Source organism: Fusarium fujikuroi, chromosome FFUJ_chr05 (assembly GCF_900079805.1).
Source record: "Fusarium fujikuroi IMI 58289 draft genome, chromosome FFUJ_chr05".
NCBI classification, from domain to species: domain Eukaryota; kingdom Fungi; phylum Ascomycota; class Sordariomycetes; order Hypocreales; family Nectriaceae; genus Fusarium; species Fusarium fujikuroi.
In genome coordinates this window covers 3,964,052-3,978,989 of record NC_036626.1, presented here as the reverse complement: position 1 = coordinate 3,978,989, position 14,938 = coordinate 3,964,052, and the positions used below count along the sequence as shown (strand labels likewise).

General features: G+C 50.7%; 7 protein-coding genes; 4 read left to right on the top strand and 3 right to left on the bottom strand.

Annotated features, from left to right (window-relative positions):
* Positions 1 to 1,044: 1,044 nt before the first annotated feature.
* On the top strand, positions 1,045 to 2,085 carry FFUJ_08003 (related to acetylxylan esterase precursor; the record flags this gene model as incomplete). Its single annotated transcript, XM_023578319.1, has 1 exon — positions 1,045 to 2,085. The coding sequence occupies one exon, from the start codon at positions 1,045 to 1,047 to the stop codon at positions 2,083 to 2,085; it is 1,041 nt and encodes a 346-aa protein (XP_023431146.1).
* Positions 2,086 to 2,317: 232 nt separating this feature from the next.
* On the top strand, positions 2,318 to 3,117 carry FFUJ_08002 (uncharacterized protein; the record flags this gene model as incomplete). XM_023578318.1 has 3 exons in its annotated part: positions 2,318 to 2,416; positions 2,461 to 2,644; positions 2,696 to 3,117. 3 exons carry the CDS (start codon positions 2,318 to 2,320, stop codon positions 3,115 to 3,117), a joined length of 705 nt encoding a protein of 234 aa, XP_023431145.1.
* A 132-nt stretch (positions 3,118 to 3,249) lies between these two features.
* On the bottom strand, positions 3,250 to 5,359 carry FFUJ_08001 (lepA-like elongation factor-type GTP-binding family protein; the record flags this gene model as incomplete). XM_023578316.1 has 5 exons in its annotated part: positions 3,250 to 3,461; positions 3,514 to 3,701; positions 3,750 to 3,932; positions 3,983 to 4,939; positions 5,031 to 5,359. 5 exons carry the CDS (start codon positions 5,357 to 5,359, stop codon positions 3,250 to 3,252), a joined length of 1,869 nt encoding a protein of 622 aa, XP_023431144.1.
* Positions 5,360 to 6,102: 743 nt separating this feature from the next.
* Positions 6,103 to 10,113, bottom strand: FFUJ_08000 (uncharacterized protein; the record flags this gene model as incomplete). XM_023578315.1 has 3 exons in its annotated part: positions 6,103 to 6,290; positions 6,339 to 8,838; positions 8,884 to 10,113. 3 exons carry the CDS (start codon positions 10,111 to 10,113, stop codon positions 6,103 to 6,105), a joined length of 3,918 nt encoding a protein of 1,305 aa, XP_023431143.1.
* Positions 10,114 to 11,363: 1,250 nt separating this feature from the next.
* On the top strand, positions 11,364 to 13,219 carry FFUJ_07999 (related to nuclear associated protein; the record flags this gene model as incomplete). XM_023578314.1 has 3 exons in its annotated part: positions 11,364 to 11,390; positions 11,439 to 11,487; positions 11,541 to 13,219. The coding sequence occupies 3 exons, from the start codon at positions 11,364 to 11,366 to the stop codon at positions 13,217 to 13,219; spliced, it is 1,755 nt and encodes a 584-aa protein (XP_023431142.1).
* Positions 13,220 to 13,397: 178 nt separating this feature from the next.
* FFUJ_07998 (putative H(+)-transporting V1 sector ATPase subunit G) lies at positions 13,398 to 14,056 on the bottom strand (the record flags this gene model as incomplete). XM_023578313.1 has 6 exons in its annotated part: positions 13,398 to 13,559; positions 13,648 to 13,748; positions 13,807 to 13,815; positions 13,874 to 13,907; positions 13,966 to 14,004; positions 14,054 to 14,056. 6 exons carry the CDS (start codon positions 14,054 to 14,056, stop codon positions 13,398 to 13,400), a joined length of 348 nt encoding a protein of 115 aa, XP_023431491.1.
* A 446-nt stretch (positions 14,057 to 14,502) lies between these two features.
* On the top strand, positions 14,503 to 14,829 carry FFUJ_07997 (related to cytochrome c oxidase assembly factor; the record flags this gene model as incomplete). XM_023578312.1 has 2 exons in its annotated part: positions 14,503 to 14,598; positions 14,668 to 14,829. 2 exons carry the CDS (start codon positions 14,503 to 14,505, stop codon positions 14,827 to 14,829), a joined length of 258 nt encoding a protein of 85 aa, XP_023431141.1.
* Between the last annotated feature and the right edge of the window lie 109 nt (positions 14,830 to 14,938).

Below are 14,938 nucleotides of genomic sequence, written 5' to 3'. Positions count from 1 at the left end.
CCTCGAGTAGTCACTCTACAGCTACGAAGCAACCACTAGCAGTTTGGCAGAGATTCTAAGGAAGCTTGAAGAGTAGTTGAGTGGCTTCGCTGGTATGGCGATAAGATGAAGGTAAGGGCAGGAATTCACGAAGCAGAGAAGAAGGTACTCGATGATAGTCTCGATGATTGATGCTGCAGCGATGAGATGCTTAATAACCAGACCCAGAACGACATCTTGGAGACGTTGAGGAGCGATGAGGCCTTCTTATACAGAATTCAAGGCACGCACGGCTCACAAAGGAACGCCAACGCCGGGTATAGTTTACTCGTACAGCCAGAGATGTGACAACTTGCCCGAGCCACAGCGCTGGACCATAGAAGATACTTTACCTAGATTATTGGAAGTGGGGGAGCTTAACACTTGACCTTGAAGAAAACAATAATTGACAATTCTGTATAAACTCAGCGGGCTATTTGGCTAGACAGAGCCAAGTGTCTTATGTCTTCTGACACCCGAGGCTACGGTGAGTCCATCTCCATTTGGGATCGAACATGGCAGCGATGATCCAAGACATGCTCGGCAGACTCTTATCGCTAAACGAGATCCAGATCGTCTAGTGAGAAGTTGGCCTGGCCTAGTCCTCGCTTCTCGCTCAACTGACTCAGTCAACACTCGCTTAAGAGACATTTTCTGCACCATCGAATCAGATCATTCTAGCTGAACTGTCTTTGGATGACATCTCAAGTGGATAAAGCAATTAATTAGACTCGTTTACGGAGTATACGAACGAGTCCCCATTCTTTTTGACGTGTCGTGATTAGCCTGATTAGCCCGTTATCGCAGCGCAAATTTGCCCAAAGTCGATCGTCCCATATTTTTCTTGCTGTGGGCGAGATAGATTAAAACCCGGGGCGTCTTCAGGGGATCCTTGTTCAGCTGATGAAACAGGTTCTGTGACCGGCAACGTCGTTCCTTGTCTCGGTTCGTGTTATCATTCTTTTTCTTCTACCGTGACATGTTTTTTAATTCTTTGTTTACTTTCTTTCTCTCACCATCATCAAAATGCACAGCTCTACTACACTTCTACTCATCGCTGCTACTACAGTCAATGCCATTGGCATACGCGACGACTGTAAAGACGTACACATCTTTCTTGCAAAGGGCAACAATGAACCCTACCCAGGACGACAGGGAAAACTCGCCGGTGCCATCTGCAGTGGCTTAAAGAGCTGCGACTATGAGGATATCCAGTTCCAGAATGCTCTTGAAGACCCGTTCTGCGATTCTGTCACGGAGGGTGTCAAGAATGGCATCAAGCAGATCACAGCGTACAACAAGAAATGCCCAGACTCCAAACTCGTCGTGAGCGGCTACTCACAGGGCGGCCAGGTCGTCGGCGACATCCTCGGCGGCGGAGGCGGCGTGTTCTTCCAGAACTGCGTGGAGCCTGATCTCCAGGGCCTGAGTCCAAAGACACTACCGGGGAGCAAGATTGTCGCGGCGATGGTGTTTGGGGATACGCGACATACCAAGGATCAGCCGTACAATGTGCTCTCTGGCAAGGGAAAGGATGGACTGTTTCCTAGACCGGCGGGCATGTTGGAGAATCTGGCGAGTTATGGGGATGTGTTCAGGAACTACTGTGTCGAGACGGATCCGATTTGTGCAAAGGGTGATGAGGTCGAGACGCATCTTAATTACTTTGACGTGTTTACTGATGATGTTGCGGAGTGGGTGAAGGAGAGGGTTGGAGAGGATACGACTACCACGACGGCTGCGACAAAGACGAGTACAAAGGCGAAGAGTACAGCCAAGGAGACGAGTACAAAGGAGGAGGTTGAGTCAACCACTGAAGCTGCGTCAACAACAAAGGATGCTTCAACAGTCTCAACAACAAAGGACACTACCACTACCACCGCTGCTGCGTCCACCACGGTCGATCCAAGCTCTACCACAGACACAACCTCAGCCCAAGGTCGAGCTACAGCTGGTGAAGCATCATCAGATGCCGCTGCGCCATCATCAACAGACAACGCAGCCACGTCAAAGGGCGCATCTCTAATGGGCATGATAATCGGCGTCGCAGCTCTTTTGGCAATCTAATGCATATAAAAGCGATAGACATTTGCAATTGGATATAGAAGACGAGTAATTATAATAATAAATCTCTAATTATTATCTCCATGCTATGATATACTGAGCTGTTGCTATTGTTGCGGTGTATGCACGTTGTAAAGTCAATTGAGCTTCACGTCGTCATGACCAATCGCCCTCTCCGAAAGCGGACCCCATCACCGCTCCCGTCTTCACCTCAACATCATCACTTACAGTTGTAATGGCTCCTACTATCGTGCTCATCCGCCACGCTCAGGCTCTTCACAATGTAGCTCATAAGTCTCCCTTTACACAATCTCTAGAATACATCACTGACAATGTGTACAAGAATGGTCACTGCCTGATCCTCCGCTCACGGAAAAGGGCGAAGAGCAATGCGCTCTCCTAAGAGAGAACCTCATCTCTACATTCTCTGATAAGGTTGATAATGTAGACGATGTAGCTATCGTTGTCAGCCCCATGCGGCGTACGATGCAGACTGCTATGCTTGCGTTGGGCTGGCTTGTTGAGCGGGGTGTTAAGATCGAGGGCAACGCAGACTGGCAAGGTAAACCCCCAATCCTCCCCTCTCACACCCAAACTCACTCACGGTCATTAGAAAACTCTTCAAAGCCTTGTGACACAGGAAGTCCCCTCTCCTCGGTCTCACCATCCTTCCCAAAGGTAAACCTCTCCTCCGTCGATCCCCTCTGGCCAGACAAGACATCCCCAGCCGCAGAGCGATACTGGTACACCAAGAAAGCCATCCTCGACAGAGGTCAGCATGCACTAGAGGGTCTGAAGAAAAGACCTGAGAAGCTCATCTTTGTGGTATCCCACGCTGGGTTCTTGAGATTGGGCGTTGCGGGCTATTGGTTCTTTAATAGTGATTATCGTGTCTTTGACTTTGAGGACGAGGGGATTAAACAGCGGGAGGCGACGGCGGCGGGAGGTATGGGCTTGTCGTTTACGGAGCCGGTTGAGCTGGGGCTTGATTTGCCGGAGGAGGATCCGGGGTATGATGCTGAGGTCAAGGCGTAGATGGGATGTGCTCTTAGTGTTGAGTTAAAGGCCTTCACGTAGATCATATACATGGACTCGAGTCATAGAACAGTTCATCTTTTATCTATCATCCAGTCATGATGTTACACTATAGTACACTATATCCAAGACTCATCTCGACATGAAGCTCTGGAAAGCCGACTGATCGATAATGACATTACCCACAGCACGTAACCTCTTCCTACCCTCCTTTTGCTTCTCTAGTAGCTTCCTTCTTCTCGAGACATCGGCAGCATGCAACTTTGCAAGAACATCCTTACGGAAAGGCTTGATGGTTTCCCGCGCTACGATGCGATTACCTGCTGTAGCTTGAATGACGACCTCTGGCGAAGAATGTCAGTACATGGAAAACGGGTTTGGAGGGGGGCTACGTACCAAAATGTTGACGATCGACATGCTCCTTGAACTTGGTAACCCACTGTCTTCCAAGCCTGTCAACCTGCGATGAATGAACGACCTTGCAGATCGCATCGACAGGCTGTCTGTTCACCAACAGCTGCAACTTGACGAGGTTACTCTCCCGCCAACCGGCATCTTCATAATCCAATGTCGCGTATCCCTTACTACAAACACATCAGTATAGTCTCAAAACACCTGAGATACAAACATACGTTACGCTCTTGAGCTTGCCAAACAAGTCATCGACTAATTGAGCCGTTGGGATCTCATATTGTAGAATAACCTGTGTTGTATGGAAGAACTCTAGACTCTTCTGTTCTCCACGATTCGCTTCGCAGAGCTCAATCACACGACCGAGATATTCCTCCGGCATGGTGACTGTCGCAGTGACATATCTAGCAGATACAATCAGTAACGCTCAACTCAACAAGTTAGACAGACTTACGGCTCGAATAGCTGCGACTGCTTCACCTTGGGATTGCTCGTCTCCGGAAACAGCGCCGGATTCGACACTATCTCCTCCGATCCATCAGGCCAAATAATCTTCGACGGCACAGTCGGCTCCGTCAAAATAACACTCTTGCCATGTTCCTGCCTCAACCGATCTTGGAACACAGAACAGTGCAAACTCCCCAGGAAGCCTAAGCGCCAGCCCGCACCGAGCGCTTCAGAGTGATCCTTCTGCAGCGTCACACTTCGGTCGTTGAGGACGAGCTGCCCAATACTATCTGCCAAACGACTGTAGTCGCTCTGATCAGTGGGGAACGCTGCCACGAAGACCATGGGCTTGGGCTCCTCGAAGCCAGGATACGGCTCGACTTTTTCTTCGGACCCGACGAATGTGAATGTGTCGCCCAGTTTGGCGTCTTGGATCTTCTTCATGCCCGGGTTGAAGTACACGTAGCCGACTTGTCCTGCGCTGAGAGTCGCCTGGGGTATGGCATGCGGGTACTGAATGCCAACCTGTCCAACAGTATACTTCATCCCCGTCCCCAAAGAAACAACGTTATCGCCTGCTTTGATCGTGCCGTCGAATAGTCTCACCAGCAGCACTACACCACGGAAGTTATCGTACCATGAGTCCACCAACATCATCTTGAGCGGCTTCTTCTCGTCTCCAACAGGATGAGGGATCCTCTCAATCACAGCGGGCAAAACATCCGGTACGCCCTTTCCCGTCTTCGCGCTCAGCATAATAGCGTCTTTGGGATCAAGCTCAAAACTGTCCTTCATCTGCTGTAGCACCCGCGGTACATCTGCAGCTGGCATGTCAATCTTATTGACCACTGGAACAAGAGCCAGATCCTGCGCAAACGCGAGATGGAAGTTTGACACAGTCTGTGCCTGAATACCCTGCGATGCATCCACGAGAAGCAATGCTCCACCACAACTAGCATACGATCTCGTAACTTCAGCTCTAAAGTCCACGTGCCCTGGTGTATCAACCAAATGAAGCAGGTAATCTTGCCCGTTGTGCTTGTGAATCATAGTACACCGTCTGCGCCTTGACGGTAATACCTCGCTCCCGCTCAACATCGAGCTTATCCAGAATCTGCTTATTCGCATCGCTGGCTGATATCGTACCAGTGTACTCCAACAACCGATCGCTCAGCGTACTCTTCCCATGGTCAATATGCGCCACGATACAGAAATTACGGTAACGTTCTATGGGTATGGCGGCGATTCGGGCTTCGAGTTCAGCGGGCGTAGGCTTCGTGGCGTATCGACGGAGGTTTGCGTATATCCTCGGTGTGAGGAAGCTGGACGCTTGTGAGAGGCATCGCCGACTCCAGGCACGGCCAGCGCTCCAAGCCAGGCTCATCTAGACTTTTCTAGGGCGCATTTGGCCAAGGGTTTGAGGTAGGCGGTGGTTCAGGCCGATTCAATGGCTGAGGGAGAGTCAATGGTGGAGTCGTTGAGGCGCAATTCGAGATTGAAGATTTCCCCATGATGCACGAAATCCTTCTGAAGTGGTAGAGGTACGTACCCGTGTCCTCGTCCCGTACTCCATTTCCGTGATATTGCCGGATAGCATCTTAAGATTCCGGATTCAGAAATAAACATACTCACAATTGTTACTTCGGAAATATTTAGCAGAAAACTCATAGACTTAAAAGTAAGGTTAAGTCCTTGGCCATAAACAAACTGTCTACTCAAACACAAGCCATAGTGCAGGGCACACAAAATAACACCTGTACACATCATCAAACTGTATGTCTGCCCGTCAATACACACTTCCAAAGGGACCTATCACAATGCTATTCATCCAATCCCATTTCATAAAACTAATCTTCAACAGTGAAACATATAGATCGCTTGGGTATCGAGCCTTTTTCCCGTCACACGGGATACATCTAAGTACTTGGCCAACAAGAAAACCGAATGCATCACGCCTTGCCCATGCATTATAACGACCCATTCGTTCCATCCCATTTCATTCCCATTCCAAAAGTTCAAGTTCGTTTCCTCTCCATAGTTCCAAGGTTCATGCTTCTGCATCCCAAGTTCATCCATCTCTTGTCGTGCAAGTGCTTCGCATGGGGTCTAGTCCGTCCCCCCTCCCAATCATGTGAGAACCCATTCACTACCGCGCTTGAGATACTTGTCTAGCAATAATCCCAGATCCGACAGAACAAATCGACACACGTAGAACCCAAAGAACTCCGCTGCATGTCGCGTGCATAGTTCAAGACCAACCTGTGTCTTGTCGGCGTGTCGCAATCCAGGATCCTCAACTTGTCTGGCTATTTGGTCTAATTCGGGTTAGCATACTAAATATAATCTAGGGCTGGTGAGCTTACCAATGGCTTGAGCTGCATCAAACAAGCGTGCCAATGAGCTCATGTACATTGCGTTCGGGCCTGTGAATTGGACCTGTGCCAGATCCCGCTTGGGGGGACGGTTCGTTGGGGTAGGCGTCATTGGCAGACTGGCAATGCTGGGTATATCTTTAGACGTTTCCGTGTTAACACGGCTCATGTAAGAGCCGCCGAGTCCGACTGCGGAGTTCTTCGAACGAAGACGTCGCCATGAGAAGGAGGATTTGCCAGAAACACTCGCTGATCGCGGCACGCCTGCAGCGGCATCCCCATCGCCGGTGGATGCGTCCTTGAATAGTGCCCCAGACCCATGGACGCCAACTTCATTGCCAAGTTTGCGACTCAATGCTGTTTGGACTTGTTCTAGAATGCCCTCCAGGGATTGCATCTCTTCCAAGACTGCATCGGCATCATAGGTATCCACTCTCGCAATCTTGAGTAAAGCGGCTGTGAGGAAATCGCAGTTGGCCACCTTGTCTTCGATGTTCTTGAGCTTCACTCCCTTCACCCTCCAAACATCTCTAGAAACAAAGAGCTTGCTGCTGATGTAACCGCCACGTGGGTGAGCCAATGTCTGGTAAAGGCATCGCATCAGCCAGAAAGGTCGCAGCATAAAGTCAGTAGGGCATGGCTCAAGAGGAGCCGGAGGATCAGAGATGAGTGGGTTAGGCGAGCCAGGGCTTGTTGGGGAATAGAAATGATCATCGAACAATGACAGCCCAGCCGCGTTTGTTTCCGATCGCTCGCGGAAGCTCGTGGCAAGAGGTGTAGGCAGAGCTGGGACTGATGGAGCATTGAGAGATCCAAAAGGGTTACTTCCTGGGGTTCCAGGAGATATATCTGAGCCTTCTTCAAGATGTGTCAACGACATGTTGCGACTCTTCATACTTCGAAGACTCGAGGACGAAAAGTTCTTCCTCAGTTTTCGTGTATTCGGAGAGCCGGTGATGTCGTCATCGCCCTTCTCTGAACCCAACTGTCCAAACGGCGATGGTGTAGGTCGAGATCCTGTCATATCCGTCGGGCTGGCTTCGAACAACGGTGGTGAGGGTTGTCTATGATTCGCACTCGCGGCCTTCGTATCTGGCTCAACTGTGGCGTCAACGTTCTGACTGCTCAGAGGAGCAGACTTGGCCTGGTTGGCGTCGGCATAACTCTGCATAGGAAGAGCGAGTTTCGAGGTTTCAATCTTGAGCTGTTTCGGATTCTGTCCTGACAGTCGTCTATTTCGCACACTTTGAGCAGATGATCCAGGTCGTTGAGGTAGTTCAGGTAAAGACTGTGTCGGTGGAGGGGCAGCTGGGCCCTGAGTAAGATGCGTTAGAGGTGGTGGTAATTCTGTAACAGTAGAGAGCGAGGTGGCTCCCGTTGGGGGATTCGATCCTTGTGAGCTGTGCCATGTACGTGAGGTTACGCCGCTGGAGTCAGACTCTCGGGGCGGTGGTGGGCGATGTCTATATGATTCGAGACCGTAATCTCGAGCAATCTCATCCAAAATCCTCTCTTCTTCGTCGGATGAGTTATCGTTATAAAAGTCGTTGGGTGTCCCTTGGTACTCATAAGACTGGTATTGCTGTTGAGAATGGTTATCCCTCTCCATCTCATAAAGCTCTTGCTCAGTCTCTCTAACTTTTTGACGGGCAAGTTCAACCTTGCGCATAGCATTGGCTACTACTTCCTCGCCAGCATCCACTGACACCATTCGTCTGTGGTCCATTGGACTCATTGGCTCATACCCATCATCATAGGCGGCCTCAATAGCTGCGTCCAGTGCGGTGTCGAATTCAGCCTCGGTTTCTCCACTAACGCCCCGAATGTGCTTCCTTCTGAAACCAAGCGATGAAGTGCGCGAATGAACAGATGATGTCGTCGAGCCTCCTGATTCGTCAATGGGATCCAACCAAGAGTTCATGCTGTCTTCCCGGAAATGTGTTTGCGGCACGTTATGCTCTTGCGCATGGTCGTTCTGCTGGTCATGGCTCATGGAGAAATCGGTTCGCACAGGCTCGTCCATGTCATTGACTTCTTTTGCTGGAGATAGTGGGCGTCTGGGGGAGAGCGGAGCTGGCATGTATGGGTCCGCGGGCCGCTGTGGGAGGAAATGCTCAGGAGTGCGAAGTCGAACTGGTGATCGTGAAAAGGATGACTGAAGAAGTCCAGGCTCAGGTGTAAGACTTGTGACGATAGGTTTCGGCTTGTTCTGAGCACTTCGTCTCTTATAACCTTGGCTATCATCTCGTGGCGGTGAATTGACAATTCGAGGTTGAGGGCTGTGACTATCTATTCTGGCAGCTGTAGCGGTGTCAAAGACAGCGGTATCATTAGGTTCATCATCATCATCATCATCATCCAATCGTAATACAGACTCTGACTCGGAATGCTGTGCTAAACTCTCAGGGCGGGCGGGCAGCGCCTTGGTCTCTTCTTCTTGCCAGGGTGCCATTTGATCTAACTCATCAATTCGACTCGTATAAGTTCGTCGCTATACAGGTTAGTATGAGATATTGATGGCTGGACATGTTCTTACAATTGCTTCCAGCTTGCGTTTATCCTCATCGGCAGTTGTCTTTTGTAGTACCTGCTGCAGGAGGTCGCAAGCCTCCGCATAAGCTTCTCGTGCGCCCTTAAAATTCTGTGCATTATCCAACTGGACCGCTGTATTCGCCTTCTGCAAGGCACGATGTAACATGGCCTTTTGAGATGGCGGTTTGGCGCGCCCCCTATCATTGCTTCCCTTTCCAGAACGACTCCTTGAGTGCCCCCTTTGAGGCGGGTAAGCCTCTTGGTCCTGATCGTACTGCATATTGGGTCGGTATGCAGCCATTGAACGTGCACTGCCCGGCGTTGAAGTAATGGATCGCGCTGGAGAGTCTGAATTGTCGGATTGCTTCAGGGACTGTCCCTCCTGGCGGGCGCCTGTTGATCGCCCAGGCTCACTCGAACCAGAGCCAGGGCCAGCCCCTTCGGATTTGACGTTGAGTATATCGCTTAGCGCAGCGGGCGCCTCCAAGGGCGATAACGTTACGATTAGCGGCAGGGATTGCGGTAGCTGGGTTCGTTCCTCTGAGGGCCTAAAAACAAAGGAGTCGGGGTTGGAGACTGATGTACTTGGTCGGTGATTCTTCTGGAGTTTCCGAGGGGATGGTTTGGGAGGCGGTGGAGAGTTGTCAATGAAAGTGGTCGCATCGATACTGGGGCTTTTACCGAGTCGCGAATTGGTATGGTTGGCGCGGGGGGGTAGCGCCGAAACACGACTGAAATTCGTGGACACAGTCGAAGACGAGAGACGATTCAATAACCATGAGCTCTCGGCGGCGTTGTGGGGGATTCCGTTCCCGTTTCCGTTGCTGCTGCCAGGCGTGGGAGTGGGCGATAAGCGATCCGATCTCTGGAAAGTTACAGCTCTCGGCGATGGTTCGATATGGGGCGGAGGGAGAAGTGAGGAAGTTCGTGGCAGACGGGGACCCGGGGCCCTATGATGAGAATTGGCGTTTAGCGAGGTGGAGGGCGAGGGCGAAAGCGCAGATCTCGACGGGTCGCGATGAGGATAATAATGTGATCTACCAGTCGCTGGTCTAGAGTCGGTCGATACGGAAGCGGAGGACGCATAGGCAGGCATAGCCCAAGGCGGCGGAACTGTAGCGGTTGCGGAGGCGGTAGCAGCACCAGAGGGAGACGCGCTCGGACGTTGGTGGTGGTGGTGATTGTGATTGTGATTGAGAAATTGAGGAGAAGACGAGATCTGACCGTCGTGCATCCTCTTTGAAAATGAAATCGATCTTCTAAAAAGGAGCCAAGCCAAGACGAACGAATCCAATCCGATCCGATCCAATCCAGTCCAATCCAGCGATACTACTGGATCCTCACCAAAAAGCCAACAATTTCCCCCCTTTCCCTTGTACTCCAGTTGTTGGCGATTTTAGGGGACCTTGGACTGCTAAGGCTTAGGTTAGTGGAGGTTAGTGGAAGCCCGGGCCTTTCCCACCTCACCTCGCGATTGGCAATAGCGGACAGTGACAGACTCGTGCTTCAGTGAGAGGTCGGGTGTCGTGGAGATGGGGTCCGCTTCCGGCGTAATTAACTTAGTTCAGGTACAGAACAGAACAGTACAAGTTGCTCGTCGTAAAAGTTGTAGATCCCAAGTTGAATATGGTCGCAGATTCGCTTTCTCATGTCGATAAGCCTCTCTCTCTATCTCGCTCTATCGTTCGTATTCGCAATGCAAAATGCAACACTCGCTGTCGAAACAAAAAGGGGATGTTGTAGAAGTTAAAAAGACACAAGTCAAACATTAAACAACTCAAGTTCGTGCCAGAAGACAGCCGCCCAGTCAGCCCAGCCCAGGAAACAGATAACCCAGCCCATCCATGTCAGGGGACGAGCCGTACCTGCATCTCGGGGTTTTGGTTGGTGGTTTGGAGCCATCGGCACCCCAAGGTACAGGTACCTACTCTAGGGGAGGAAAGAAAACACAGGACCTTGATCCTAGATGACAAAAAGACTTAGGGTAGTACAGCTTAAGTTTAGGATGACTTTTGCCAAGTTTATTTTGACACCCCACAGTAAGGTTCGCTGTTTTCTTGCCCCCCGAGGCTACTGTAGGGATGCGTTCCTCTCTGTCTCTAATCTGTGACAAGATAGCGCATTATGCCGAGTGACCGGCAGTTGACCTGTGCATCTCCCTACCCCAGCCCTTCGGCCAAGTATTCCATGGTATCGGCTGATCCTAGGGATCCTGTGTGTGCCGCGTGTCTGACCCTTAGGTTCCCTTGCCTTGCCTTTAGCGGGAGCACTGTGCGGAATCTCCCTGGACCCCCTGGACGACGCTGTCGTGCTTCAGCTTTAGCGCGTTTCGTTGCCTTATGTAATAATTGTAACCGACATCAGACATCATCAGCCTGAGCGCGTCGCTGAAAGGTATCGCCGAAACGATAATTTGATCACCTAGAGATATCGAAAACGCTTGTATTATTTCTTTCGCTCACAAATCACTTCTGTTCTTCTGCCATGGCGAGCGTTGATGATATTTTCAAGGTTTGTTTACGTCAGTCTTTAAGTTCAATACCATCTAACAAATTCTAGAGCTCAGGCATCTCGGGGAAGCGCAAGCTTGATCCCATTCGAGACCCAAGTAAGCCTCAACTAAGCCTTTCCTTGTCGCGAACTTCTACTTACATTCTTCAGATGAAATCTACAAATCAGCAAAATTAAACGCCAACGGCTCGAACCGCCATGCCCAGGTCAACGATGCGCCAGACGAAGATGAAGACATGGAGGCTGGCCCAGCGCCTCCACCCGCCGACGACGAAGACTTCGGTCCCGAACTCCCTCCCGACGATGACGAAGGTCGCTTCTTCGGCGGTGGCATCACAAAACAAGAATCGGAGATCCTCGACTACGTAGAGGAAGCCGACGCTGGCCGAGCACCTGAAAAGATCGATGCGGCATGGTTGCGAAAAACGCTGACCAACTTGGAGAGGCACATCAACAAGAACGCCGAGCTTCGCGCCAAATTCGAAGACCAACCGCAGAAGTTTATCGGCAGTGAGGCTGATCTAGATGCCGACATCAAGGGGCTGTCGCTGCTGTCTGAACATCCTGAACTGTACCCAGAGTTCGTCAGGCTAGAATGCGTAGCCAGTGTTGTCGGCCTGCTGGCGCACGAGAACACTGATATTGCCATCGATGCGATCGAGATTATGGGCGAGTTGACCGACGAAGACGTTGCGGCGGAGGATGAGCAGTGGAATGTGCTGGTAGATGCCATGATGGAGGCAGATCTTCTCAGCTTACTGGTTTCCAACTTCTCCCGCTTGAACGAGGACGATGAGTCAGATCGAAACGGGATCTACCATGCTTTGGGACTCATTGAGAACTTGTGCTCCCGACAATCAGTTGCTGAGCGCGTAGGAGAGGATGAAAAGCTGCTACAGTGGCTCCTCCAACGCATCCAACGAAAGGAAGATACTGTCTCCCAGAATAAGCAATACGCTGCAGAAATCTTGGCCATTCTCGCCCAAATGGCCGTCGCCAACCGCACAAAACTCATAAACCTCGATGCTGTTGACTTGCTTCTTCAGCTCATTGCCCCCTACAGACGGCGCGATCCCGACAAGGGCGGCGATGAAGAAGAGTACATGGAGAACATCTTTGCATCTCTGACATGCCTAGCAGATGAAGCTGCAGGAAAGGCAAAATTCATCGACGCAGAGGGTGTAGAGCTCTGTCTCATCATGCTCAAAGAGGGAAAGAAGAGTAAACCACCAGCTCTTCGTCTTCTCAACCACGCTGCAGGCGGTATCGCTGGTGTGGACGTCTGTCAGAAGATTGTCGAGGCCGGTGGTCTCAAGGGCCTTTTCACGCTCTTCATGAAGACGCAGGATCATCGATTAGCAGAACATCTCGTTGAGATCTTCGCTTCAATGCTGCGCCTTCTACCAGCCAATTCCGCGGAGAGGATACGAACACTAGCCAAGTTTGTGGAAAAGGACTACGAAAAGATCTCCAAACTCGTCAAATTCCGACGAGACTACGTCGCTCGCGTCTCACTAGCAGAGCAGCAAAACGACGCTGAGAAAGCCACTACTTCAGAAGATGACCGGGAAGCAGCAGAGCTAGAATGGCTATCGCGTAGAATCGACGCCGGCCTCTTCACACTACAAACCATTGATGCAGTTCTCGCTTGGTTAGTAGCAGAAGACACAGGAGCAGCACGCAAGATTAGACAAATCCTCGCCGAGCGCGACGAAAAGGTCTCCGTAATCGGTCGTACACTAAAGGAGCAGCTGGACGCTCTGGACACAACGGAGGAGAACCAGGATCTGAGGGACATGTTGAGCACTCTAGTCGAGTTTGTCCAGTGAAAAATAACTTAATAATTCAAAATGGGCGTTTCCTTTTAGAGAGGGAAAACGCTGGCAGGGCGGACCACGCAATTTGGTCTTTGTAACACAAATCCTCCTCGTCTATTTGCATCTCCTCTCCTCGTGTGTCAAGCTGAAACGCTCGTAATTATAAACATGTGCGCGGGTGCTCCGTCGTTCAGGACTTGGTGGGGGCGACGGGGTTGACGTCGAAGACGGCGCTGAGGAGGTTCTTGATGACCTGAGCTTGTCCCTTCTTGCCAGCCTCCTGGATGCTCTTGATTTGCTTCTCGGCTTCCTGGTTGGCCTCTGCCTCGGCTTGCTCGTTGCCCTTGCTGTGCTGTACAACCATCAGTATTATTCCATCGTTGTGGTAGACCGTATCTTGCGCAGATGGACGGTATGTCTTTTGGGTGGAGGCATCGTACCTCGGCCTCGAATTTCTTATATTCGTCTTCCTTCTTGGCCTTGTAGTCGGTTATCTCTTGCTTGGCCTCATCGCGAGCTTCCCTGACGCGCTTGGTACGATCTGTCGTTCGGTACTATTAGATAGGTGGTTCATCGGTTCGTGAGGAAATGGCGCTTACATTCTCGGGCTGTGAATCGTTGTCAGTTTAGCTATAAACAAGGCGGGGAGATGAGATTGTAGCGCACCTTTCTGGACAATCTTGGAAGCATCTTGCTCAGCCTGACAGCACAGATTAGTTTCCCGTCCGATGGCAGTAAAAGCGCTCGATGCAGCATACGTTGAGCAGCTGTTGAATACCAGCTGAGTTCTGGGCAGACTACGAATCATTAGCCATCATCCTCCATCCTATTCGCGAAGCATCTAACCATGATGTCGTAGTATCAAACGTGACGATAAAGCGATCGACTCGGTGGGGGATATTATCGTGTTATCAGGTTCGAGGGGTGTTCGTGATGGCGTCGTTGTTGATGGGAGTTGATGTTGCGAATGGTTGCATACAAGCACTTGATGGAGGATTACGTCGGGTGCTGAGCTCAGGCAGCTGATTCGCAGGTACCGCTAGGTAAGGTACGTTACTTGTTTGGGGGGAGCTACAGCGCTTAGCGCGTGTGAGAACCGCCAGAGACGCTGTGCGCTTGAAACGTCATGGGCTGACAAAGTCCCTTCTTTTGGCGACTTGATCATAATCTTTCCCAAGAAATATTGTACTCAAATTGTCTTTAGTTGAGTCAATTGACCTGTCGCAAACCGATCAACTCCCCCAGCGATCTATAAACCCACCATTTCCAACCCTGAAGAAGACCTTGAGATCGCCATGTCTCGAGCATCAAAGCTCACCCTACTGGGTACATCGCTCCTCACAGTCTGCACAGTCGTCGGCGTACATTTCCAGCAAAAGTTCGAGCAAGCCGTAAGTTTTCCACTGCTCAATTGATCCTCCAATCCATCACCAACGTCTCCGAACTAACCATGATCGCAGGCCATGCACGAGGGCGTCGTTCGAGATATGGAACAACAACGAATCAAGCGAGAAAGACAATTGGACTTTGACTTGCAAAAGCAACTCGAAGCAGAATACAAGCGCGAACAAACAGTGCACGACTCGATAGAAGCAGCGGACAAGGGTCTTCCGAATCGATAACACCAAGAGCGGAGGGAAAAGTGAATTGGAAAAAGTGTACTATCAGCATACTCCTCTCTAGCGACTACGGCGCCATTAAAGATTTTTGTTGCATCAATGCATTTCGTTG